The 26,157-nt window shown below is 34.6% G+C and overlaps 1 protein-coding gene across 1 annotated transcript in view; it reads right to left on the bottom strand.

Annotated features, from left to right (window-relative positions):
- The window catches only part of LOC122410660 (protein espinas-like), a 290,979-nt gene that overhangs the window by 243,573 nt on the left and 21,249 nt on the right, over positions 1-26,157 (bottom strand). The window contains exon 2 of the mRNA XM_043419004.1: positions 18,593-18,724. Within this exon, the coding sequence (XP_043274939.1) occupies positions 18,593-18,723 (131 nt within the window). The 5' untranslated portion in view covers position 18,724. The remainder of the gene's footprint in view (positions 1-18,592; positions 18,725-26,157) is intronic.

Below are 26,157 nucleotides of genomic sequence, written 5' to 3'. Positions count from 1 at the left end.
GAGTGGACAACGCAAGTAATATAGAAGAGACATTCCGCTTCATTTTTGTTTTTTTTTTATTGTATTTATGTCTACGATCTTTTTTGTGGTTATTAGGGTTATTACGTCATTTCAAAAACGTCCGTTTTTTACCCTTTTTATTTCCTTTCTAGATACAATTTTTTGTCCTCAATTCTGTGAATGAGTCCTCGAAGGTTCTTAGCATCAATTTTGTAATTGGAAAAATTGATTGCAATTATTTTTTGCAGAATTATCACGTTTTTACAAAAAGAAGACAAATTTTCCAAACTGTCGTGTACCACCAGAACTATTAGGTTTTACAGGATATTCCAAAAATAAAAAAAGTTGCATTTGTAATTGTGTTAGGCATAGAAATTTTTTAAATATTTTTTTTCAGAAATTTCTTCCTTTATTATTTTTTAAGTAGAACTCGAAGACGATGGGGGTCTTTTTATGAAATTTCGACAGAAAAAGAAATTTTTTTTTGTTCATTTCCAATTCATTAAAATTTTATCAAAATTTTTTCCAAGATTTTATCAATAAGGTTTTCAAGGTATTTATCAATGAAAAATTCAAATATAAAAATGAATGTTCTTTTACTTTAGATATTCTAGCACGTCTCCATAGTTCACAAAAAAAACCCGGATCAACGCCGAGAGTAAATATTTCAGGTTAAAAAAATTTTAGACAATAATGTGATGAAATTCTAATGAATTAAAAATAAACAACGATTACTTTTTTCCCTCTTAAAATTTCATTCAACTTTTCTGGATTTTTGTCCGGAAACTTTGCCCCGGTGGTATACATAGCGATTTATATGTGTTCAAACCGATTAATATATACAATTGGAATAATGTTTAATCCAATCACTCTACTTGCGGTGTCCATTCAAGGAGGAAACACGCTTTTCCGCTTGACACGTGGTAGAAAATAGAAAAAAAAGTACCAAGTTATAAATATCACGAGCTAATAATTTTTCTGCATGTGTAAAAAAGTCTATTAAAACGTGGTGAATTTTTTGAAAAAAATCAAAACGGTCCAAGTTTGAAAAAAAAACGTTTGGTTAGAAACTAAAAAAAAGTATAAAGATTCATTCAGTTATTTTTTTTTGTATTTTTTTCATAAAACTACAACTCAAGACGAAAAAAATGACCTACTATTCTATTTCAATATCTCTGCTATTGAAGAAGTTATGGGCGTTCACAAAAAAATAGTACGAAATTTTGAAAAATTTAATATGATCAGATGAGTTGGGAAAAACATCTAAAAAAATTAGGAACGACTTTTTTCAGTAGTTACAAAATAATAGAAAATCTTCAGAAAAATCCAAAATGGTCGGGGTCACGGATTGGTCGGTTTGGTATGGAATGACCCATATATTCCAAAAAAATTTTTAAAAATCAGATGACCATGATCAAACGCATAACTCTCGACTTTTTGTCTATGCAGGCATTTGGGAATTGAAAAATTTATTTGGAGATCCGAGCAAGCGACAACTGCATGAAGTATGTTACTAAACACAGTATGGTGGCATCGCCTGCTATTCTATTGGTTGAATAGATGCGATTTAACAGTTTCTTTTTTTTATGCTAATCATTTTACAAACATACATACGATCGTATTGAATCATTGCTAAGAACCATGCTCACCAGTAGCATAATATGTATTCCAAAAATGGTTAAATGATGTTTCGCCGTTTGGACAAACATTCTACATGAAAAATTTATAAAAAACGGTTGATCCTGGCTAAACGCATAACTCCCGGCTTTTCGGGCAGTCGGGAGTTAAAAAATAAAAATAAAATCAAAAACATCGCAGAGGGTCACCGTCGCAACGTCGTTGAATTGATATGAAATTACCCATATATTCATATATTGTTGATTAGGGCTTTTCAAATGATTCATCCGTTTCAATTCATGGTATATAAACGACAAATGGCCCTACGTGACTTTCAGACCAGACTACACTCCGCTAGATCATCTTAACGGAACGTAACGATGGTTAGGCAATAATTTAGGAGTTTATTATTGGAGGACCTTAAGCGAATAAAGTAGGATATAGGGTCTGCGAGCCATGCTCATTTCTGGTCATCTGGCACAGCCAGGAGTCGTTCCGGAATATAAATAAAACCTGGAATCCTTGGTATAATGGGAAAACAGAAGAAGTTCAACCAGACTCAGACAAAAACTATGAAAGAGAAACGAAGGAATTGGCTAGCGAGAAATCGTCACGTGCGGGCGATTCTCTGGACCAAGGGAGTCTAGACTTGCTGTTTGTCTTGGTCCATACTATGATTCTCGTGTTCCTTTCTGATTAGGTTCCTTACACTGCATACGGGGTACTCACGAGTAACCCGGATTAGATCGAAACACATCCACACAAACACATATCCTGGCACCGGTGTTTGAAACGAAGAGTCGACAAAAGACGAAAAAGCATTTTTTCAATGCGATAATGCTACTTTGCAGATAATCCTTGCCTTTTTTTACGAAAAATTATTATTGGCAAAAAGACAGTTCTCATATACGAGCAGGAGCAAGGTAATTTCACATTTATTACTTCACGAAAGCTTACATCTAAGTACCATTTTCATCTTTTACCAATCCAGATCACAAATAATGCTACTAACCCCGTATGATAATGATTAATATATATGAAAAATGTTAATGGTAAAGTGAAATAATTTGAATAATTCCTCACATATGGGAGTCACTCCGAAATAATGGTAATACATTTATGGCAATAGCAACTAATCATTTACTCGTACATCATTCGCCTTTGTTGTCAGTCGCAAGCATGATTAGTGAGTTTCTTCGGCTAAATCACTATAGCAGTTGGGAACTACAATCGAATCGCAGCTGGTACACCGTTGAAATTCGATTTTCGCAAAAGCTGTTTCTACTTAATCTTATTATTTATTCGCCATACTGTCGCTTAAGAGATTTATCCATACATATGTACAAGTGATCATACGAATGATGCGTTAAGCAAAAAGACGAATACTTTGAATGATAGAAATATAAAACATATATACGATACGATATATACGATATATTATACAATATTTCTACTAATGAAGCTAGCGAATGGTTTGAAAACATCTTGAGCAGAATATTTTATACTATGTATTATTATGATTACTTTGAATTCAATTCAAATAGTTATTTATAATGTATGTGGTAAGATTATTGTTTCATTTATTTAATGTACAATCTATGATGCTCAATTTCTACCTTCATCTTGTAGATATTAAAATAAAAAAACTCAGTATATCGTGGAGGGATGATTTCTCAGTATTTTTCGGCAAGCCCCACTTTTTTCTTATTAATGCCGTCTCGGAAACTCGTTCAATATACGCTATTATTTGGCCGATCGTAATCTTCGGCGCTATTATTATCTTCCCGCCGCTTCCTCAAGCCTTCTTCTCGTTTGTTTTCTCGATCGAATCTTCGAATACGAAATCTTGGGCTTTAAGGTAGCTTTTCAGTGACAATATTATCCAAATTACAGTTATCAATTTTAATTATGTTTATGGAAATATTTTATGCACAATTTATTATAGATAACAATTCATAAGAATAAACAGGAATATAAAAAATTCTCGCTTTGATTTTCTCGCTTTCAAACACAAAATTTCAATTTTCAAAAATGTTTTAAGGCATGAAAATCAAAGCGAGAATTTTTAATATTTCTGTATGACTTTATTTCGGGCGATAGTCACTGCTTCACAAATCAAAACGCTCTTTGGGTTTTTGATCTCAGATAAACCAATCCCCCAGAATCGTGGAGACCATGGAGAAACATATGGGTTTTTGTGGAGTAGTTTTACACCGAATCTACCGAAGATATCAGAGTTGAAAAATTCTATCATAGAGTTGAAATACCAATAAATAAACCTTTCAAATTTGAAAAGTATATATTTTTTTCTCACAGCAGAAAAGTTGCGAAAAAATCCCAAAAAATTCGGCTGTCACACGGGTGACCCCCTTAAATAATAGCCTCGCAAAATTTCGTTCACTTCTAAAGTTTTTTCATTTATTGGAGAGCCTCCTTAAGATATAGGTAATACGATATCTCGAGACAGCTAGTAGTGATGTAGCTATCACAAAACTCTTCCATCATATTTTTCGAATATCCGTACTTGACCTCGTAGAAAGATTTTTTTCTGTAAAATTGCACATCACATGAAATGTTGGCCAGAAATGACTTTGGAGATTCCAATTTGCAATAAAATGATGAGTGAGTAACAAGATTTTTGAGCTGCAAGAATACTCGATATATCAAGAGGAAAGATCTTTTCACTGGCAGATCAAAGTAAACCTGCGCCATGGAGAAAGATAAAGAGAGAAAAACAGACAAGTGAACGAGTCTGAAGAGACATAAATAGAGTGGTGGGGGGGAGAAGGGGGGGGGGGGGTGTTCTGGTTTTTTGTCGGGCGAAACACAAACGACATTCTTTCTTTCCCTCGATCTTGCTCGGATCGGTGTCCTCATTGGAGAGACTACGTCAATGTGAGCACTCAGTCCAATCGTTTCTCTCGTTGCTTTTCTTCAGCTTACATTTGCGATGCTAAAAGCTGGCTGTTGTTGCAAACGACAGACGTAATCTTTGCCTAAATGTATCAATCTTTTTGAAATACATCCACATAAAAATCATCTTTCAGTACATCGATTTTTCTTAATTTCTAAAACGACAAGATGAAAAGCCGACCAATGAGTCATTGCAGACGCTTTCTGTACAACGCAAGAAGTAAAACAGGAACAAAAACGATTGACTCTGGATCCCGTGCAAGACGATCAAAAAGTTCACTCGATATACGGTATAAAGTAGCCTCGATCCATCGCGACTTGAGATCTCACCTTGCTTTGCTCTTCAGTCTTTTCTACGTTACGGATTGAAAAAAAAATTCTCTTGTATCTCAACGATACTTCTCACCCTGTGGACATCCGCTCATTTCTTGCATTTCAAGATCTTCGCTTTCATTGTTGGCGAGTTTACTGGAAAAACTGGAAAACTCCTTTTGGTTGATACAACCTTTTCTCAACCAGCCTATATAAACGGCAAACATATGAGGAATAATGTTATTTATTTTACAGCTGTTCAATCCTAAAGTATTTAGTACTCATACAATAAATATAATATAAAATAACTTTTCTGATTGCACTTGTCGTCTGTTTTTTTTCTATTCCAGGTAGTGTCATCATTTAAAAATTATTTTTTCATCCTGTAAGCTTGTGATCAACGGACTAATTCTCGCTAGAATCTTTTTTGATGACTTTTTGATGATTTAACGGATTATAGTGATATATAAATTAATGATCGGCCATGTCGAAAACGGCATAGTTCGACAATAATAAATTGGCCCGGGATAACAGTAGTTATAGCCGTTTTAAAAGAGCTCAGCAAATGGATGAGCTCAAACAATCTATATATTTTTCAAATAATATCCAGTCAAAGACTAGAATAGCTAATTGACTAATCCGCACAATTTAATATTATATGAGATCATTACGGAAAAATCAATTGATTGTTTCAAAAATTAACAGCGTAAAATAGACATGTCATTATTATTCACACTTTTTGCCGGAGTTTACAAATTAATCTAATTATTTTTTTTATTAAAATCTCCTTAATCTTTTTTTCAGACCACGACCGTTATTTTACGTAGCTCGAATCCATGAATAATTGTTTGTTCATAAAATTGAAACCCTAAACTTCATTACAAACTAAATAACGTGTACTCCCTGTCGCGATTCAAAAGTTTCAATAACTGGCAATATATTCACGTGATTGAGGGATTACCCACACTGCAAAGTGAGAATTGAAGTGACACAGAAGGGAGAATTGTGAAAAAACTGAGAAAATTTCATATTAAGTTTCGCAGTAAACCAGTGCCGAAATAAAGTACCGGGAAATAACTATTTTTCTGTATATCCGCGACAATTTCAGCAGAACTTTCTCACTCCGTGTCTCTACCGGATGGGAAAATGAAAAAGCTGCACAAGTGGATCTAGTTGATGAAAAAGAGTTCTGTTCGAGCCAAGTAGATCGAATCTTAAGCTTGTTAGCTTAATATTGCTTTTTGCGCTCTCTATTTCGTTATCTTTCTTCGGCATTCTCGGCCAGTCTCACCACAGAGGAGAGAGATCGCACGAAGAAACCGGGGCCCGAGAGAACATTACACCGAGGTTTGGTATGTTAATTACAGGGAAAGCAACGCCACGTACTTCTTTCTTTCTCATACTTGTGATGATTCAAGATTCGAGGGAGTTTATACTAACGTCTGGAGAAGAGAGAGCGGTTCATCGTGGACGAGATGCGGCGGCGGCAGCCGCGCGAAGAGTTTCAGGGTTTCCAGAAGAAGAGAGAGCAGGGGGCGCCCTTCCGAGCGTATCTTTTTTTTATTTTTCCTTCAGTGTTGGGACTATGAAACTCCTGGGCAACGTTTATGGCACACACGCAGAGACGCTACTTTCGCGTGAGGCCGCGTGGTTCACGGCTGGCTATACCCACCAGATTTGACCTACGACCCCTTGGGAAACGATCATCCTTATCCTTTTTACCCTCTTTTTTATTTTTATCCGCATATATACTTCTTGTACCCTTCTTTTCCAATGCTTCGTGCATTCCAACCGCCCATGGATCCCCCGACGAACCCCTACAATTTTACTCAGCTTTCGTGTACCACCGTGTACTCCTGCTTATATTCCAGACGGAAACCATACGTTCCGATCGGAGTCTGTATCATGATTATACGTCAGATCCTTTCATGCTTTGCAATTAACACACATTTATTTATTTCATCTCTCCAACATCCATCGCCAATACGCAATTTGATGTGCAATGATGTATCTTGTCAAAGTTATATATCATATTTGATCTGATATCTCACCTTCCCAGTATTAGTATCGACGAATCCTTGTACTCTGAGCAATATTGCTCATACGCCCTCACTCTTCCCTCACCAAAATAATCGTTCACTAACCAACTGCTGTTAGTCCCACCACTCCTCGACTCCTGGAATAATAGTATTACTTATCTTGGAGTCCGCTCTCCAAGATAACCTATAACCTATTTTCGGGTAAAGTAAATTCAAAACTGTCCAAATATTCTATCTGAAATAATTGGTAATGATAATACTCGACGATATTTAATTCATTTCAACTTTTCAAGGACGTTGCATTTGTTATTTTTTTTTCTCTTTCTATTGTAACTTATCGAAGCTACTTAGCTAAACGCACAAGGTAAATATCAATATTTAATTTTTTCTTGGCATCAAAAAGAAGTAGAGTTTTTTGCACGCAATTTGCAATGTTTTCTGAGCACTCTTTAGTGACGTTAATGGTAACGAAAAATATTCAGTTGATATGTGAGATTGTGTTTCTTGATGTCATAGCTCGAATAAGTCGAGATGAAGAATAATTAATGATCGACTGAATAAGAGTGAAGGGCACTCGAATTATTTTTATTGAAAAAACAATCACCGGAATGCTACACACTCAAACTGGATCGAGTGATGCAAAACAATTTTGAGGTAGAAGACATTTGATTTAATAGTTTATCAGTTTGTTTGTCAGTTGCTTACAACGTGAACATTTATTTTTCAATTCAACGTTTACAAATTTTCGATCGCCACCAATATTTTCCTGGAGTTATAGTTTCAATCAAATTACAAGCTTTTTAGTAAATCTTATTTCCGATGCAATACATATGAGCAGATCCATTGAATTTAGCACAATTTCTCGGGAGGGGTCTTTAGATTTTGCTCAAACTTGGGTACTTCGAAATACTTTCAAAACTATCGCCAAATACCAAAATTCAACTCTCTAAGTGCTCAAGGTCACGAGAATCAGCCTTCTAAGGATCAAAAAATGGCTATGTTAAAAGGATATAAAAAACCAGCCACATTAGAAGTCAATTAAGCTAGAAACAAACCTGTAGCATCAATTTGGAAATGGTCATTTTATTGAAATTTTCAATTAATTTAACTTGATCACAATGAAAGGCTTCTTGATCTACACGACTCAATGGCGTTTTTTTTTTAAATCTAGATGGTATACTGAAGGAATCAGAACCAGTATTAATTTAGTTGAACGTTGAGTCTTTGTGAACCATAATCTTAAAACGAGGCAAAAAATGGCCATTTTTTGACCCTTATAAGGCAGGTTCTCGTGACCTTGAGTATCTCTTGAATAGTTTGTTTTTTCCTCAGCATTTAAAAAAAAAACTGAATTCTTATTCGTTCATAGTTTTTTCACGCATCTTGTCTTTTCAAATCAATATTGTACGTTTTAAGTGAGAAATTGTAAAAAAAAGAGAATATGTTTGTTTTTATGTTCCGGAAGCATACTACCATTGGCTATAAGTTGAAATCGGAAGTATCCAAAATTTAGAATATAATAGAGAAAAATGAAAGAGCATTTCCCGTTTTAAATACGGTCTTTAATAAAAATTTTAAAAAATCTTACCTTTCTTAATGAAAATGAAATTGAAATCTTAAAAAGTACATAATCGTTCTCTGTACACAAATAATAATTTTACAGGGGAAAGTTAAGATTAGAATACATAGGAATATGGAGGAATATGAAAGAAATTAGATAGCTGGAATGAAGAGCGAAGATCGTCATGACACACAGCAGCGACTGTTGGCTACTTCGAGCTCCCACGTTGACTTTATACACGTGAGAGAAATAGCCACTTCTCGGCTCATTTTCTACTAACATATGGGGTATTCCATATCAAGTGGACCACCCCAATTTTTTACAATCTCAAAATGATTTCATAAATTTTTGGTGTGTCGTTTGAAGTGTCAGAAATATCTACAAATAATTTCAAATTTCGAACTGCTCAATTTTACTCACAGTTTTTGTTTTTTCATTTTTTTCCAATTCTCTGTGTATTACAAACTAATGGTTACACAAAAAACTGTCAAAAAATAAAATTTCAGTTTTTGCATATACTTTCTAATAAAACAACTTATTCAACGGTCCGTGTTAATTTTCATGTAATGTTCAACAAAATTTAAAAAAATTATTTTTTTTTTCATTGAGAAGAACCCTCTGTAGAAAGCTGAAAATTTGAGAAGTATTTATTTTCGTTGTCTACAAACCACGAAAAAATTGGCGCAATCGCAAATCAATATGTACACGCACTGTTTTGTGTGTTTTTGCGGAAAAAAGCTTCTGATGTATTTATGATTTTTACCCTTTCTGTCATGGTGAATCACCGATGACCCACCTTAATCTTATCAGGTTTTGATTCTTAAAACGATGTTTCGATCTTTTGTATTTTTTTTCTACTGTTTTTGAAAAATCCATCGGCGGATCCACCATTTTAAATTAAATAAATCTAATATTGGATTCGCAATCAGTGAACGAAAAATCCCCTACATACAGAATTGAAGAAAAATTGTTGCATTTTTAGAATTTTTCGTCCAACATATTGGATCCACCGTTTTCAATTATGAAAATCCAATGTCGGTTTCATAATCAGTGATCGCGAAAACCTCTGAATACTGAGTTTCCTGGGAATTGATGTATTTTTAGCATTTAACGATCGCCATATAAGGAATACTCTGTCAAACCGGCCACTTTTTTTTCGACCATCTCAGATCTACCTCATAACTGGTTATATCAAAGTACTACTAAAAGGCACTCTATATGAATTTTTTCAGATTTTTAAATTCATAATTTTAGAAAATACCGTTTTTTTTTCAAATTAATTTATCTCGGAAACTTGAAGTAACTGAAAAAAAATGATTCCACATAAAAGTTGTGATTTCGTGTTGGCTTTCGAGCGGACGACTCGAAATATTTTTTACGTTTCGGTGATAATAATTTTTTACGAAAAAAGGGGGGAATTATTTTTTTATTCAGAAACAGCCATTTTTTTACTGAAAAAATTACAGAGTTTTCTAATATGTCTAACGATATCGCAAAAAAAAATGGCCAGAGTAGCACGGATCGAAGTTCTAGGGTAAAAAAATGAAATCACAAAAATTAATTTTTTTTTATCCAAAAATAGCCAGTCTTTTTTGACTGAAAAAATTACAGTCTTTTAGTATGTTTGACGATCACGCAAAGAAAATGCCAGAATAGTACGGATCGAGGTACCGGCATGAAAAATTTAATTTGTGTAGTTTCATTATTTTTACCCTAGAACCTCGATCCGTACCACTCTGGCGATTTTTTCGCGAAATCGTCAAACATACTGAAAGACTCTGAAATTTTTTCAGCCAAAAAAAAATGGCTGTTTTTGAATAGAAAAATAATTCTCCCCTTTTTTCGTAAAAAATCATCGTTACCAGAACGTAAAAATTATTTTGAGTCGTCCGCTCGAAAGCTAACACGAAATCACAACTTTTATGTGGAATCATTTTTTTTCCGTTACTTCAAGTTTCCGCAATATATTAATTTGAAAAAACGGTATTTTCTGAAATTATGAATTTAAAAATCTGAAAATATTCACATACAGTGCTTTTTACTAGTACTTTGATATAATCAGTTATGGGATAGATCTGAGATGGTCGAAAAAAAATTGCCCGGTTCGACAGAGAATCCCTCATGTTGGGACTGCCATTTTGAAATTTGAAAATACATTGCTGGATTCGTAATCAACAATTTTAAAAGTCTCGGATACCAATTTTCATCAGAATTGATGGAGAGAAAAAATAATAAAAAGAAAAAACTCATAAAAGTCTTGTAGTTTGTAGATGATATCTTTGTGACAAACTCAACCGTGCAAAACAAAGAGAGCTAATTTTTTTTATCTATCGTGGCTGGATCGAAACGTTTTTTTTATTCAACCCAATAAAATATCCAATATATGATGAAAAAAAACTTTGTATAAAAGAGAAAAAATATGGAAAATAATTATGCCGCGATAAAACAAGTCTCAAAAATATTTAAATTAGTCAAAGATTCTGAGAGGATTTTTTTTTAAATTGAGAAAGTCCTTTCTATTGGAATCGACATTTTTTTGCTTCACGCTGATGAACAGTAAAGAAGGTGGACATCGGCTATTTTTTCTTGCTTTGTTCGAAAAGTGCAATAAAAACCCAAGATTAAAAAAAATATATATATATTTCGATCCATTATTCCCAAAGTTGCAAGGGTTTAAAAAAAATCAGAAGCTTTTTTCCTCAAAAACACACAAAACAGTGTGTACATATTGATTTGCGATTGCGCCAATTTTTTCGTGGTTTGTAGACAATGAAAACAAATACTTCTCATATTTTCAGCTTTCTAAAAAGGGTTCTTCACAATGAAAAAAAAATAAATTTTTTTAATTTTGTTGAACATTACATGAAAATTAACACGGACCGTTGAATAAGTTGTTTTATTAGAAAGTATATGCAAAAACTGAAATTTTATTTTTTGACATTTTTTTGTGTAACCATTAGTTTTTAATACACAGAGAATTTGAAAAAACAAAAACTGTGAGTAAAATTGAGCAGTTCAAAATTTGAAATTATTTGTAGATATTTCTGACACTTCAAAAGACACACCAAAAATTTATGAAGTCCTTTTGAGATTGTAAAAAATTGGGGTGGTCCACTTAATATGGAATACCCCATATATTAAGGAGAGACTCTTCTGGTGAAGAAGAAAAGGACACGGGTTGCACAGAAGGTACAGGACAGGATTCTCCTCACCCGGGAGCTAAAACCGTGATGTGTAGAAGATTGTGGTAATAATCGGCAAAACAGCATGCAATTCTCGCTCGAGGTGAAGGTGCGTGAAACGCCCACGCACATGACATCGAGCGTGCAGCAGTAAAAAATAAAGAGCTCCGAGTGTCTTTTCCAGTGTATTCGGTACGCTAACGATGACTTGAATCGGTTCTCGCTAAATGAATAAATAAATTGTATTTTTAGTTAAGACATTACTGGATAGACCATCGATCGAGAAGTTAGTCCAAAATGGGTGAATCGTGGATTTGTAAGTCTAGTTCAGTCTTACAAACTGCTAATTTAATCATGAATGAATATGTAGGAAAGTCAACCCTCATGAAAAAAATGTATAAAATGAAGAGATTCGGTAGAGTCTCGGGACAAGTACATTGACAGCCCTGTTGTCTGCCAACCTGAGGCTCTGGCCGAGATTTTCTAGAATTTCGGAGCTCAGGAGATGTTTTGTAAAACGAAAATTGGTTTGGAGACTAATTTTCAAAATCCCTTTCGAATGAGCCCGAAACCAACACGATCAGAGCGTAATTGCTGAGAAAAAACTTTGCACAGGCTTAAGATTATGTAAAAGTTACTAACACATTTATGGATTTACCATGTCTGTATAGAACACCATCAAAGGCCTCTTGATGCCAGCTATAACCCATTTCTATGGAAGCTTGGATTCCGGCGATCCCGGCGACAGAAATCATGAGTTGCGATTGGTCAGGACATTCACTACCGTTCCAGCGAAATAAAGTTTATGAATATATACCTTAGGGTGTGTTGAAAAAAATCGATATTTTTTTTTCGGGCTCCACAATTCTTCTTATTATGCTAAACGATGAAGCTAGCCAAAGGGATAGCTCGAAATAAAATTATTTCGACTGGCCCACCGCATACTTCAATTTTCCATAAGAAAAACACGTGAAAAAAAAACTTCGGTGAATATTGTTCCATATAATCTGTAAAAAAAAAAATCACGAATATTCTACTTACATATTTTTGTAAAGAATTGAATTCCCTACAAATCCTCCTTAAAGTCAGTAGCCTAGAACCAATCTTTCAACGGTTACAGCAGTTTGAAGTTTCTAACAACATCAAGCCAGATTTCGCATGTATCAATTTTCGAGGTCGCTCCTTTTAATGGCACTGTTCAAATTAGGCTAAAATTCTTTTATTTTTATAATTTGATCCATGAAACATTCAAAATTCAATGAAATATTTGTAATTTCAATCTATTTCCATCATACTTTTCTTTTTCTTTCATGCCCACTCTTTGTTCTCATAAGAAGCTCGAACACACGTGTAACGGCGTGCTCTAAACAAAGCCGTACCGTTACAAGATATATTATGGCACCAGATTTTTCACTAAATAAAAAACAAATCAACATCAAAAATGTGTGCGAAAATCTGACCCATTTTTTGATGCAATTAAAAAATAAATAATTAATATCTCTTCAACGCGTTGAGCTACAGAGGTGGAAGAGGTCGCAATCGAAAGAAAAAAAAATAAAAAATACTTCAACTTACAATATTCTCTGAAATACTATAATTAATTAATTATTAAAGAAACAAATTTTGAAAATTTTCGAAAACAATTGGAAACGTTATCGCTCCGGTAAAGAGTCTCTTAACATAAATGTACTTGTCTCAGAGTCGCTGCCGCGACTCTCTATATGAGAAGATCCATTAAATTTCGCACAATTTCTCGGACAATTTTAACTTCTTTCATGACAAATAAGTAAGGTTTCGGGAAACACTGACATTTTGACACTCGACGCTATAGGAACACTAGGGAATGGCGTTATTTTATTACCATGATTACAGCGCCACTTTCTATATGTGTAAGAGATCTATTCGTACATGAGATGTGATTATGTAGGACAGGCAGAGTGTACAAGCTTTGACAAAAATTATGCTCGACGAAAATCACAGCAAATGCATATTTCGATAGTAGAATTGAAGCTCGGCAGTCTAGAGTTGTTAACAGTGCTTAATCTGTGGGAGAATTCATTTCTTTTAATTTACAAAAAGACGATGAGAAAGAAATTGAAGTTTACAATTTTTTGAATTTGCGAAAGTACCATTGAAAAAAAAAGAAAGTAATAAAAGTGCAGTATGAAGAAACCAGGTGTGAAACTGATGTTTTATAGCGACAGGAATTTTGTTACTTCCTCTAAATTAATGTTCAAATATGATTAATAAATGTCGAATTCCTTTGCATTGCATTGCAATGTGTGAATATTGTGAAGTGTATGCGTATATTGTAGCTTAACGCTTCCCGAACGACGCGAATTGACCCTAACCCGAACCTAACCTCGAAATACATCGCGACGCGGCGCGATGTTTTGACCGAGCGCGTACATAGAGAACATAGATTTACATGAAACAACAACAGGGTCCGTGCTAGCTTTTGGCACGGAAAATATAGTTCCACTCATGGGCTGTAGAGCGCGCAGCGACGTATCCATGTGTAACACATTCAAAGTGTCAGCTGACCGCCCCCTCCCCTTTCATATGTCGCTACGGTCGCTACTAAGGACGCCATAGCATCCGAAAGATTACCGGTTCATATACTCATGTTGAAAGAAATTTTTTTCGCCATTCTTTTTTTTTAATGATATTTATGAATATTTGGAAATTATATGACAACTATAGCTCTTGCAACCACAGTTACTGTTTCATAAAACCTTGAAACATGAAGCGGCCTGGATAAGCTAGTAGCATTTTCTGCCGCTTGGGGATCAGAAGTTTATTCGCTCCGTGCGCGTACACATATTACTTTGAAAGTGAGCGTGTGTTGTGTATACGTATTCCCCCAAAAACGCCGGAATCCCCTTTATGGTAGCGCTGGCAGTATGCATGAATACACTAATACTATTAGTGCAGTAGTATTAGATTTTTTGCTCCGCCCACGTGCACAGAGCGAATATAATACAGTGGTTATATAGCGCTTGGATGCGAGAAAGCGCGCGCTATGACCTTAGCGCAGCCCCCTGGCACTCACTCAGTTAGTCCAGTCAAAATGCAGGAATGGAGCAACTTTCGAGGGGAAATCTGCAAACTTGATCTAAGACTAATTTGATGACGCTGAATCGAATGGTGTAAATTATTTTGCGATCAACCCCCGGCAACATTGAGAAAATTAGGGTTAAAAGTTTAAAACGCTTATAACTCGAAAGCTATTAAATTGATTGAAAAAATACTTATACCATCGTTTTCGGACGACAAAAATACGTAAGAAAGCACCCTATTAATTTCCGATAATTAAAAAATAAGTGAGAAAAATGGTTTTTAAGACAAAATTTGGCATATCGAGCACCACTGGGGACGTAAAGAAGGATGGAGGATAGCGTACATCTCTGTCGCACTCTGTTTTCTATAGCGCATCAGTTTTGAGTGCTATAGAAAACCAAAACAAAACGCACACATACTCACACAGACTTTACGTACTTGTGTTACCGAGCCTTACCGAGATAGGAACTTCAAGATTTCCTGAAAAAACTACATGAATTCAACATCTGCAGTTGGCAATCTTTGATTATGCCAGCAGCAAGGAGGATAATTGTTTACGCAGCTTACAATGTGAATTACTATTATCGAGCAAGAAAGCATGTTAGAATTGTTGTGTAGTACGCAAAAAAATAATGAGGAAAATACTACGTCGGAAGAACGCTACAACTGCACTGATTGATCACAATTATGACAAGCCCGAAGTTTCTGATTGCGTTTCATATGTTATGTGTGCAGAATTGACGAAGCGAATAATCGAACCAGTTAAATATAGTGAATGTAAAAACGCCTTAATAAGCTCCGAAAAATACGCGTTTCTTCACCCACGAGCCGAATTGACAATTTCTTTGCAAAATAATCGCTTGCTACATCTGAGTACTGCTTTGCATCGATTGATCCTTTTTCTTGAACACCTGTTCATAAAATACCGAGAATCGCAGCACGTTTTTGAATGCATTTTGGATGATTTACATCATTGCAACCATTTGTCTTTTCCCTGCACGCTACATGCATCGGAAGTTATATGCCATATTGTACAATACTTTGTAAGGACCAGGATGCAACAATACGCTAACAGAGTGAATTTGGACTTGAAATAAGAAAATCAATTGAAAAAAAACTCAGAACAATAAGGCTGACCTCAACTATTCTCCCTGATACTAGCAACCCTAACCTATAAAACCTATCCTACTTTCCTTGGATGCCTGGGATGTTGGTGAGACTCGGCGACGTATCGATCCCGTAGTCCAGGATCCAATCCCTAACCTAAAAAACATTCCGAACCGTTGCTGCACGGGATATTGGAGGGGTCCGACGACGTTCTTATCCCGTGGTCCGTGGACAATCAATTACCTAACCTCGCAGATTCTCAGGATATTGGTGAGACTCGGCGACGTATCGTCCTGTAGTCTGGAGTCCGCATCCTTAACCTAACCTCACTTTTTGTTATTTTTCTGCTTTGCTGGAATCAGGGATAATTTTTTGTTTGTTTGTTGGTAAATTAATTTTTAAATTTGTAAATTCTGTAAATTTTTCTTGATTATACATTTTTTAATTCAAAATTGGAATTAAATGAGTCCGAGTCAGATAAAAACCGAGATTCTTGTAAATTTTGTAAATCTTTGATAATTCAAGAGGCCGTAGTATGAATTTGAGGTTATATCGCGTGAAATTGAAAATATTTTTTTTTTGTATAAAATCAAAACACTTTTGAATTATCGAATTTTTTTTATTTTGAAAACGAGCGAAAATTGCGTAATTAAAATTTGATCAATTCATAAACGGCGAGCGCAACAAAATTTCCCACAATCGGCGAACGCGATCGCGAATATTTCACGACAATAAATCTGAAACGAATTATCCTGTAAAATCGATCGAAATTGAATAAATTTGAATTGTTTAATTTTTCAAAATCAAAATTCCGCGTTCCCACGTTTTTTTCATACTTGTTGTCTTTCCCATCTGCATGAAGGTCACAAAAAAGGGGGATTTATAAGATACAAAATCAAATTGCCCGCCGATGTTACACCAGTTCAGGCGTAATGACGTGCAATTCCTCTCCCAAATTTGTCATACGACGATGATATCGCGCCTTTGTTCGTGAAACTCGGTCTCTTCGCTTTGGGACGTCAACAACGTCGGACGTTTATCAAAATACTAATGAATAATTCTGAAAATCCTAATTGTAAATAAAAATATCGTATGAGAGCCGTAATAGCCGGCACAAGTGAGTGTGTGCGCGAGTATGAAATTCTGAGATGAATGCGTATGAAAAACGACCCGCTACCGCGTCTCTTGACGAGTTAAGATTCGCAGAATAAATAATTATAACCGAAATAAATAATAAAGGAAATTTGATTTATATATTTACGTATTTAATGTAAGACAGACCAGAATATAGAGTAAAAAATCTAAAGTGAGTTTTTCGAACCTATAAAACTTAGATATGCAAAATGGCGATAACTCAAAAACCCAAAATCAGAATGGCGATGGTGGAAATTTAGGATCACTAGTCTGAGTGAGTGAGTGAGTGAGTGAGAGTAAGTGAGTGAGTGAGTGAGTGAAATGTATGTATTTTGAGCTCCGCTGCGTTTTTTTTATTTTGATCGATCAACTTTCTAAAGTTTCGCCATTTTTACTATTCGACTTTTCGATGTTTCAGTATTTCAACCTCAGTAATATTTATCGTTTGTTATTATATTTTCGACATTAGCTATTTTATTTTATTTTTCTAACATTTTATCCTCACCCCGTGTTTATTGATGAGCGCTTCTGCTATACCGCCAGAATATTCAAATATTCATCTTACAACTTTGCCACATTTCAACAGCGCAACTCATCAATAGGCAATACTCTTCATTAGGTTAATCAATTTCTCGATAATTACTGAGTAGATTCATTTGCAACTTAGCATAATCAACTACTTGTTCCCAAATCCTGGTGATATAATATTTTTAGAATTTACGACGATTTTATTTTATTCACTTTGCCACTATTTTACGTCTACAAAAGTTATTGACTATAAGCAACTTTGTTAAGTTCATAGGTTCATATTAACTGATTAATTAAGTGAGAAATTTTTAAATAACGAATGCAATACTATTATTTTATCAAGAACTATCATCACTTAAATTTTCAAAAATTTTGGAAACTTCGTATTATCCACCCAGTAATACCCTAATAATGCATGCTATTTTATAGTTAAGTATTCAGGGGAACATGGAGCAACTTACTATATTCCGAATTCTGGGGCAAAGTGGCCACCCACGAAATTATGATTTCTGGGATAAATTGATCCAGTAGGGATTTTTTGTTTTCCGAGAAACTTATAACTAAAAAAAAGGGGTGTGAATCATTATGCAAATTACAGATAGATGCATCACACCTGCGCACACGGTGTGAGCCAATTTAGCGCATGCCTCGCAACAAATCCAGTCTTAAGGTGCCTGTCCACGTTCTGAAAGTTTCTCTCGAGAGTACTCTCTCGACTGAGAGCAACACGTTTGCAGTTACTGTCGGCAGCGTGTCCACTGGCGAGTACTACTCTCGAGAGCGATTTTACTCTCACGTGAACAGGCATCTTTATAGTTAGTTAAAAATCTATTGCAATACTCGATTGCTAATCACTCGGACTCGTCAATGACATTGCTCCAAAAAACCATTCAATTTTCGAAAGGTCACATATTTTACAAAAGTCCACGAATGTCAATGCTTATTCGATTCGAAAACAGCATTCTTCTACAAAATATTCGAATGAAATAAATTGCACATGAGTATTTTATAATGAATATAAAGTCTGAAAGGTAAAACACTGGAAAAATAATTAATCCCTATAAATTATAATATTTTATATGCTCATGATATTTTTGTTGGAACTTGTACTAGATTACGAGATAAAAAGAAAAAATTACCTCCAGAAATGAGGGACATATCCTCCAGGGCAGAGTTCTCTGCATTGAGTGCATGGAGCCCCTTGAAGAGTCTGAACGCTGTTGTTAAATCCATTACTTCCGTTTACTCCGTGTCCATTTGCTGACAGCATCCTATGTAAATCAATGAATATAAATTCTTTGCGGAATATAGGTATGTTTCCTTAAATCACTATCATCAGTTGATCGGGTTTTAGGAAAGACCGTTTCAGTTAAGAATTCATGATTCAAGATTGGTTAATCTATACATTTTTCAATAACCAATTCGATCATTAAATCCATTTTGTTTTACGAAACACGAAACATCAACTAGCTCAAATAAATATCAAAATTTGGCGATATTCATAAAACTTTGAGCTATATCTGAATACTACAATTTTCACGCTCTGAACTGCATTTGAACATTTGAAAATGTAGATGTCATTATTATTTCTTATAAATATTTTTTCAGCAATAATTCATTTCGGCGGCACACACAAAAAAAAGTGACACCTTGAATCGGTCCCATCTATCTTTACGTATTTTGGCCTACTGAAACCGAATCCGGGGCTAGGTTGGCTAATATGCCTTCAAAATTTCGAGTAAATTCAAAAAAACTGCAAAAATTGAGGAATATCACAGTTAAAGGCATGATGAAAGTTGTCTTTGACCTTAATCGGGAGTGTTTATTATTCTACTATGAAAACAGTAATTTTTGCTATAAAAGACTCTCCGTGTAGGTTTCGTAAATTACATGTAATCTTGCTTTCTGGACTGATTCCATCGTGATAACATTGTGTTACACCAGCCATACAAACTGTATGTGGTGTCCAGTTTACATTGCAGTAGTTTGTTTTTTCAATACCGTAAAAAATCTCATGAATCGATTGCACAGGTCGTTCGAAGAGAAAAGAATCTGCTACAAGAGAAGGACGATTTAAGATAGATGAAGATTTTTCCCTTCTCATTACTTGCAGAAAATGGAAGAAAAATCAATTCAGCAGTATTCAAATCAAAGAAAAATCATGCCTGTGATAGTTTTATGTTCAAGTTCTTTATACGATTTTCCCTAGTTTCTAACTTATTGCATATAGAGAATTTATAGACCTTTTTTGTGTATAGTTTAAGATGACTCATGCATGTTTAAAATATTTATAAAACTATTTTTTGACATGTTTTGCTATTTTTTACAATTTTTGACGGAAGTATGCATGAACGGAACTACTAGCCGCCGGATTCGAATTGAGCCCCTCGAAATATGTAAAGAACATATACTTGATTCAGGTGTCGAAAATTTGTCTCGTATTCACAACTACGATCTTTTGAAATTTTTATTCATTTTTGATCGATTTTTTTTCATGGAAGCAAAATTTTGGAGACGTGCGAGTTAAACAGACTCCGGATTCGCATGCAGCGCATCCAAATACAAAAAGAGCGTACTCAATCTAGATTAATAAAACTTTTCCCATATCTATAGTAGCGATTTTAACCCATTTCTAGCGTTTTTTTTGGAATTTATTCAAAATTTTGGGGGTGTATGAGCCGATCTGACCTGAGATTCAGATTCAGCGCATTGAATTACAGATGAAAGAGATGGAAGCATGATGTTCAGAATGAAAATGTTTCATTTAATGTCATATACCATGAAAATTTTGAATTGATTATCGCCCGTGTTTTTTGCCGAATTCAATATCGAAGATTCCTTTCAAATAGTACTATATATGAAATAGCGAAAAAAAATGTTGTATAGAATTTGTCATAACATTTTCAAACCATGATATTATGGATAATAAAAGAAACGCTGAGTTTCCGTTTTTCTCTATCAACCGAACGTGCAGGTAAAATTTAATACACGGCATATGAATGCTGAATGTTGAACGATCAAACGACAGTAGAAGAAAAAGCGCTCGATTCAAACCGGCCGTGCATGAGGCGTACAGAGACAGAAAAACGAGACGTGCACGATCCACAGTTTTGACATGCGCTATGTGGAGCCGGTCCCGGCCATTGAGCTTGAATCGAGTGATTGCTGTTGAACGAGGTGGATTAATCGATAAATTAAAAATTTAGTATATTTCTATTATAACTCTAAGTAAAGGTTAAACACCGTGAGGCACTATAGCTTTTTGAATCTTATTCATATTCTTCGATAATCATTAGCGGAATCATACTAGTAGATTAATGCGCACATCGCAATTCAATGAGCGATTGGTTCGAAGATGGGAGTAGCAAACGGTGGAGTGGCCTTAGACGAATGAGAAGTAATTAATTATAGCTCTCTCGCCTTTAATACGAACGAAACCGATATTTATGTCGAAGCATCATCTCTCGCCCGTATACGCTTTCCTTCCACCAATTAATAACCGTAGCGCGGCTAATAATTAAGGGGTATCGTGTAAATCGGATGGAAAGTCGTATGCATAAAAAATAACAGGACGCGTACGTTTTATTCCACATTTTCTTCATCGTACATGTACAATTTCTTTGGTCGCAGAACGATCAGGACGACTCGAGATCGACCTGAGCGTCAATTATTTCAGCTACTTCTTCTAGATTATTTTCTTCGGTGGAAAATTCTCCGCGTACAATATCATTTCAATGACGTTGGAATAACTAACCAAAAGACACACGAATAATATAAATATCAAGGTAATATGAAATTGGCAATTGTTCCAAGTGAGAAGTGCCATATTTTTCAACTTTCTTATATTTCACTATTCACGTAGTATCAAGAGACGCGCTAGCGGCTCGACGCCAAGTTTCACTGTTCACGTAGTATCAAGAAACGCGTATTAGTGAGCTTCATTTGAAAACCATCCATGCCAAGTTAGTGTGTAATTTTGACAGTGAATTTGTGTATAAAATCAGAATAACAATCTCTTAATCGCAAAATCATTCTGGGAACATTTGAGGTCACAAAATTCTTTAGCCGGTACCATTAGATGTGTAACACGACTCTCTACAGAAACCGAAATTCATTATATAAAAGAAATTCACTATATATTCTTGGCTATGCTAGAATGATCTCATTTTTTTCAATCATGATCATCCCACTATGACATCTTAGCAATAAATAATGGGGAAGGAAATTTTAAATTGACTGAAAATATAGTAAAGAGCATTCGAAACCAAGGTCGCAGTCTTTTAATACTTGGCGTTCTTTTTTTACTTTTTTAAAGTATTTTTATAGTGTTAATTTATGGCGATCGTGAATAGCGATTAATAGGTCGTTTTGAGATATTCTTCGCGTCGTGGCTCTACTTCAACATGTTTTTTCAAAGATTTCAAACGTTTGTTTTATTCCTTTTTTGATCGAGCTTCGAGATCGAGAATCGATGAAATATTTTTGTTTCTTCTCTTAATAATAACTGTTCTCTTACAAAAGCCGTGAACGAAATTAAGATATCAAGAGACGCGATAGTGACTCAACACCAAGAATTTAAAGAAAAACCAGGGTGTAATAAAAAAGCCTGCGCGAGCCTTGCCGCACTCTTAGTACACGGATATGCCAATTTATGATGCCATAGCGTTTTTCAAACCGTTTTGATGGATAAATCGTTGCATTTAAAGATCTGAAAATTCATGACGATTTCTTTTTCAATTTTTCTTTTTCCATTGATTTTTGTTGCAAGTAAATCAGTTCAGCCAATCTCGAGATTCAATGATTTAGCGAAAGAAAATCGAGCATCACGGGAAATTTCGGGATACTGTGCTTTCTTGGGCTTAGACAAGCGTAAGTCACTGCGAAATAATGGACATTTCTCTGCTTCGCGTCCCTCAGTCCTCTGAATAGCGCGGCTACCCCCTCTATTTGCATGCCAACAGGCGCAAAAGACAGCTCGAGAAGTCTCGTTCCCTCTCTCTCACACTCCTAGTGCGCCGGGCCCGATTTTAGAGCAGAATGTGAATAAAAATATTTTAATGATTGAAAAATCAATTTTGGATACAAATTGACAGGTCCAAAAATAGAAAAATTGCATGGTATAGAAAATTTTATTGGCTTTCGAATGAGCCGTGTTATGTTCCGATTGGACTGAAAATAAAGAATTCTCAGCGAAATTAATAAAAAAACGCAAAATGCATGAGTGCGATAGCATCGAAAACTCGATGATCAAAAAAATTCTTTTATTCTCTCATCCTAATATGCTGTAATTCTATCATACTTTCGTTTTTTTAAAAATATTCCCTCATTTCTCATTCTATTATTCTTTCATTATCTCACTCTATTATTTTGTCTCTTTCTATTTTCTATAATTCTTTGATTTTCACATTTTATTTTTCTCTCATTCTACAGTCTCATCATTATATCAGTCTTTCCTTAATCTATTTTAACATTGTCTTGTTCTCTCTTTTCCTCATTCTTTCATTCTCTGATTCCATGGTTTTTTCATTCTTTTATCCTCCCATTTTTATAGCCTTCTAATTTATCATTTTGGGATTGCTGCAATTTCATTCTGCAATTCTATCATTCTCTTATTCAATATTTTATCATTCTATTATTCTTCTACCATTCTCTCGTCATATTTTTCTCTGATTCTCTATCCTATAATTTTCTATTATTCTCTCATTTTCACTCCCTCATCCTATTGTTTTTTTCATTCAAATATTCCATCATTTCCTTATTATATAATTTTTTGTATCATTCTATCATCATATTTCTCTCTCATCCTATTATGTAATCATTCTCTCGTCGTACTATTTTCTATTATTCCCTCATTCTCTCATTTTCATTCTATCGTTTTTGCATTCATTTATTCTATCATTCTCTCATTCTTTCGTTCTTTCATTTATCCATTCCATTTTTTTCCATCACTTTGTCGTTTTCTCATTCCGTCATTTATTCGTTTATTATCATTCTCTCAGCCCAATATGTTCTCATTCTGTAACTCTTTGATTCGGTCGTTCTTTATTTCTATCTTTTTCCTATTTTTCATGATTTTATCATTCTGTGCTTCTATTATTCTCTCACTCGTTTATTATTTTTTCTTACTTATATTTTCTCGATCAAATTTTCTCGTTCTCTCATTTTATCATTCTTTCGTTCCATAATTGTTTAATTCTCTCATTGTCTAATATCTATCGTCTAATTTTGTTACAAATTACAAATAATATTAGTTTGATAAAAATCTTTATATGGTCCTCAGGGAATATGCAGTCAACGTTTATTTGACGTCATCGACATAAAAAGAGTTACAGTACATGGTAGTTTGGTATGCATGGATGACTTTTTGGGATAACACTGCAGAAAGGTAAAAAAGCACGCCGAATATTTGAAAATTTTAATGTCAGTGATGAAATGCTGTACGAAAAGTTGATTTACCCCCCATGAAATTGATTAAACAGTTTTTCTTCATCAACATGGAAAATATCTGTATTGCTGTATCTGTATGTTCATTGCTTTCGCGTCACGAAGGAAGTTACACAACTTTCAACAAATCATCTGAAAAATTGTTCTTGAAGATTGAAAATTTATACTTTCTAAAATAGTTAGTAATTGCGACGCTCAAAAAATAGCCAAATCACGATTAAAAACTTTGATAAAAATTGAATCAATACTCGATAATGTAAATTTATTTCATCGTATAGAGAAAGTTACCCTACTTTAAACAACTCATCTATACAATTATCGGTTGAAATGAGAAATGTTTACTCTTTCAAAAAAGGTAGTATATATCCGGGTTTAAAAAAAAAGTTAGATCCATATAAAAAACTTCAAGAAAGTAAAAAAAAACTCCAAATATTAAAAGTTCCCGATCTTAGTTTCACATGATCTTGCTATATTTCTACTATCAATTTAATTTTTCTTTCCCTGATATTGCTGCAATAAGACACGTCCCCTTTGTGTGTAATGTTGGCGGAGAATTTACGCAGTACATACGTATAGATACAATGCGTGAATTGTACGCGTATTTTCACTTTTCATTATAAATGTTGTTGTATCATATTCTATGAAGCTGTGTTACACGGTCATAATCCTGAGCTAACATAAAATCAGTACAATAATCTTAAAGTTGTCCGTGATTTTCTACAGAAACTGTCATCCATTCACTGTTCTTGGCTACGTTAAAATGATTTCATTTTTCCCATCATGATCACCCTGTTATTTCATTGCAACAGTATCAGGGAAGGAAAATTTAAATTGGCAATGGAAATATTTTAAGATATTTTAAAACTAAGACTGCATATACGAAGAATTAACGGGACAAGATCTGCTCTAAGAATGTCAATGTAGAACAACGAATCATTGTTAAATGATAACTTTTTTATAAGCATTAACAAATCGTGCCAGTTTACCCATTTACATCCATTTTGCTGCCTTCATACTAATTGTAGAACACGTCTATCTTGTAAATCAAGTCTTGGGCAGGTTAGCAGTCATTCCGTTGAAATTTACACGTTGAAGTATAGCATGCTTTGAGGAGCGTGGGCTTTTACGGTTTTGTCGACATCCACTCGCGGGTGCATTTTATGCAAAATTGTTGAACGAGCTTATTTATTGCACCTTCTATCTGCTGATATCGTTCAAGTTCCCTGTACTTTTCTTCGTATCCCCCTCATCTCCCCACCCCCTTTATTCTCCATCTTTGTGATTCTCTACAGCCACTTTTTCGACATTTTACAAGAGATTCTGTTGCAATGCGACCATGAAAGAAAGTTACGATCAAAGCCGAATGAAAAATGCGTGTCGCTCCGATTACGGGGTTATAGAAAACAGACATTCATGCATTTATCTTATATTTCTCGTATTTTTTTTATTTTTTATTATTATACCGTGCGTATTTACATAACTCACATATTTAGAGGAGTACCATAACAAAAGCTGTAGTCTATTGAAAATACACCAATATTATATTATTATCTATTTCAAATATTACCGTCCCAGCACATTTTTTGAACGTAACAATATCAAGGGACTCGGTAGAGTCTCGGGACAAGTACACTGACAGCCCTGTCGTCTGTGGTGGGGATAAAATTGGTATGTTATTTTATTCAATTACGAAACTCATGAGTCATCTGAGGCTTTGAAAATAGAACTGGAGACTAATTAGTAAATTCTCTTCCAATTCCGCGCAAAATCAGCATGATCTGTGGTGTAATTACTGATTTATTTTGTTAAAACTTGTACTATACTAAACCGGTATAAAAGCGGCCGCGTAAATGTAGTCTGTGATCTGTGTGTGAAAAAGAATATAAAAAAATGCGCGATGCATATGTCAACGAAACTTTTCAAGATTTCATTATTTCGTTCGATTGGAAATAAGTGTTGACCAAAATAATCCTTCAACTAGACCAGAGTGCGAGGAATATTGTCCAGTGTATATATATTGTTAGTTGCGTGGTTATATATCATATGTAAATTGGTTATACATACGAGTTCCCTTTAACTCTAATCACCCACACTTCTTTAGGAACATTTCTCAGCAAGCGTCACAGAGCAACACTGTGTTACACAATGCGTTCCAACAACAGGGAAATAGCACGGGCACCGACGACATTGTGTTGCACAGTGTTGCACAATATTCTACAGTATCGCTTGCTGAAAAACGTTAGAACTACACAAAACAAAT

Source organism: Venturia canescens, chromosome 1 (assembly GCF_019457755.1).
Source record: "Venturia canescens isolate UGA chromosome 1, ASM1945775v1, whole genome shotgun sequence".
In the NCBI taxonomy this organism is placed as follows: Eukaryota; Metazoa; Arthropoda; class Insecta; order Hymenoptera; family Ichneumonidae; genus Venturia; species Venturia canescens.
The sequence above is the reverse complement of the archived record's forward strand: the minus strand, read 5'-3'. Positions and strand labels throughout refer to the sequence as shown.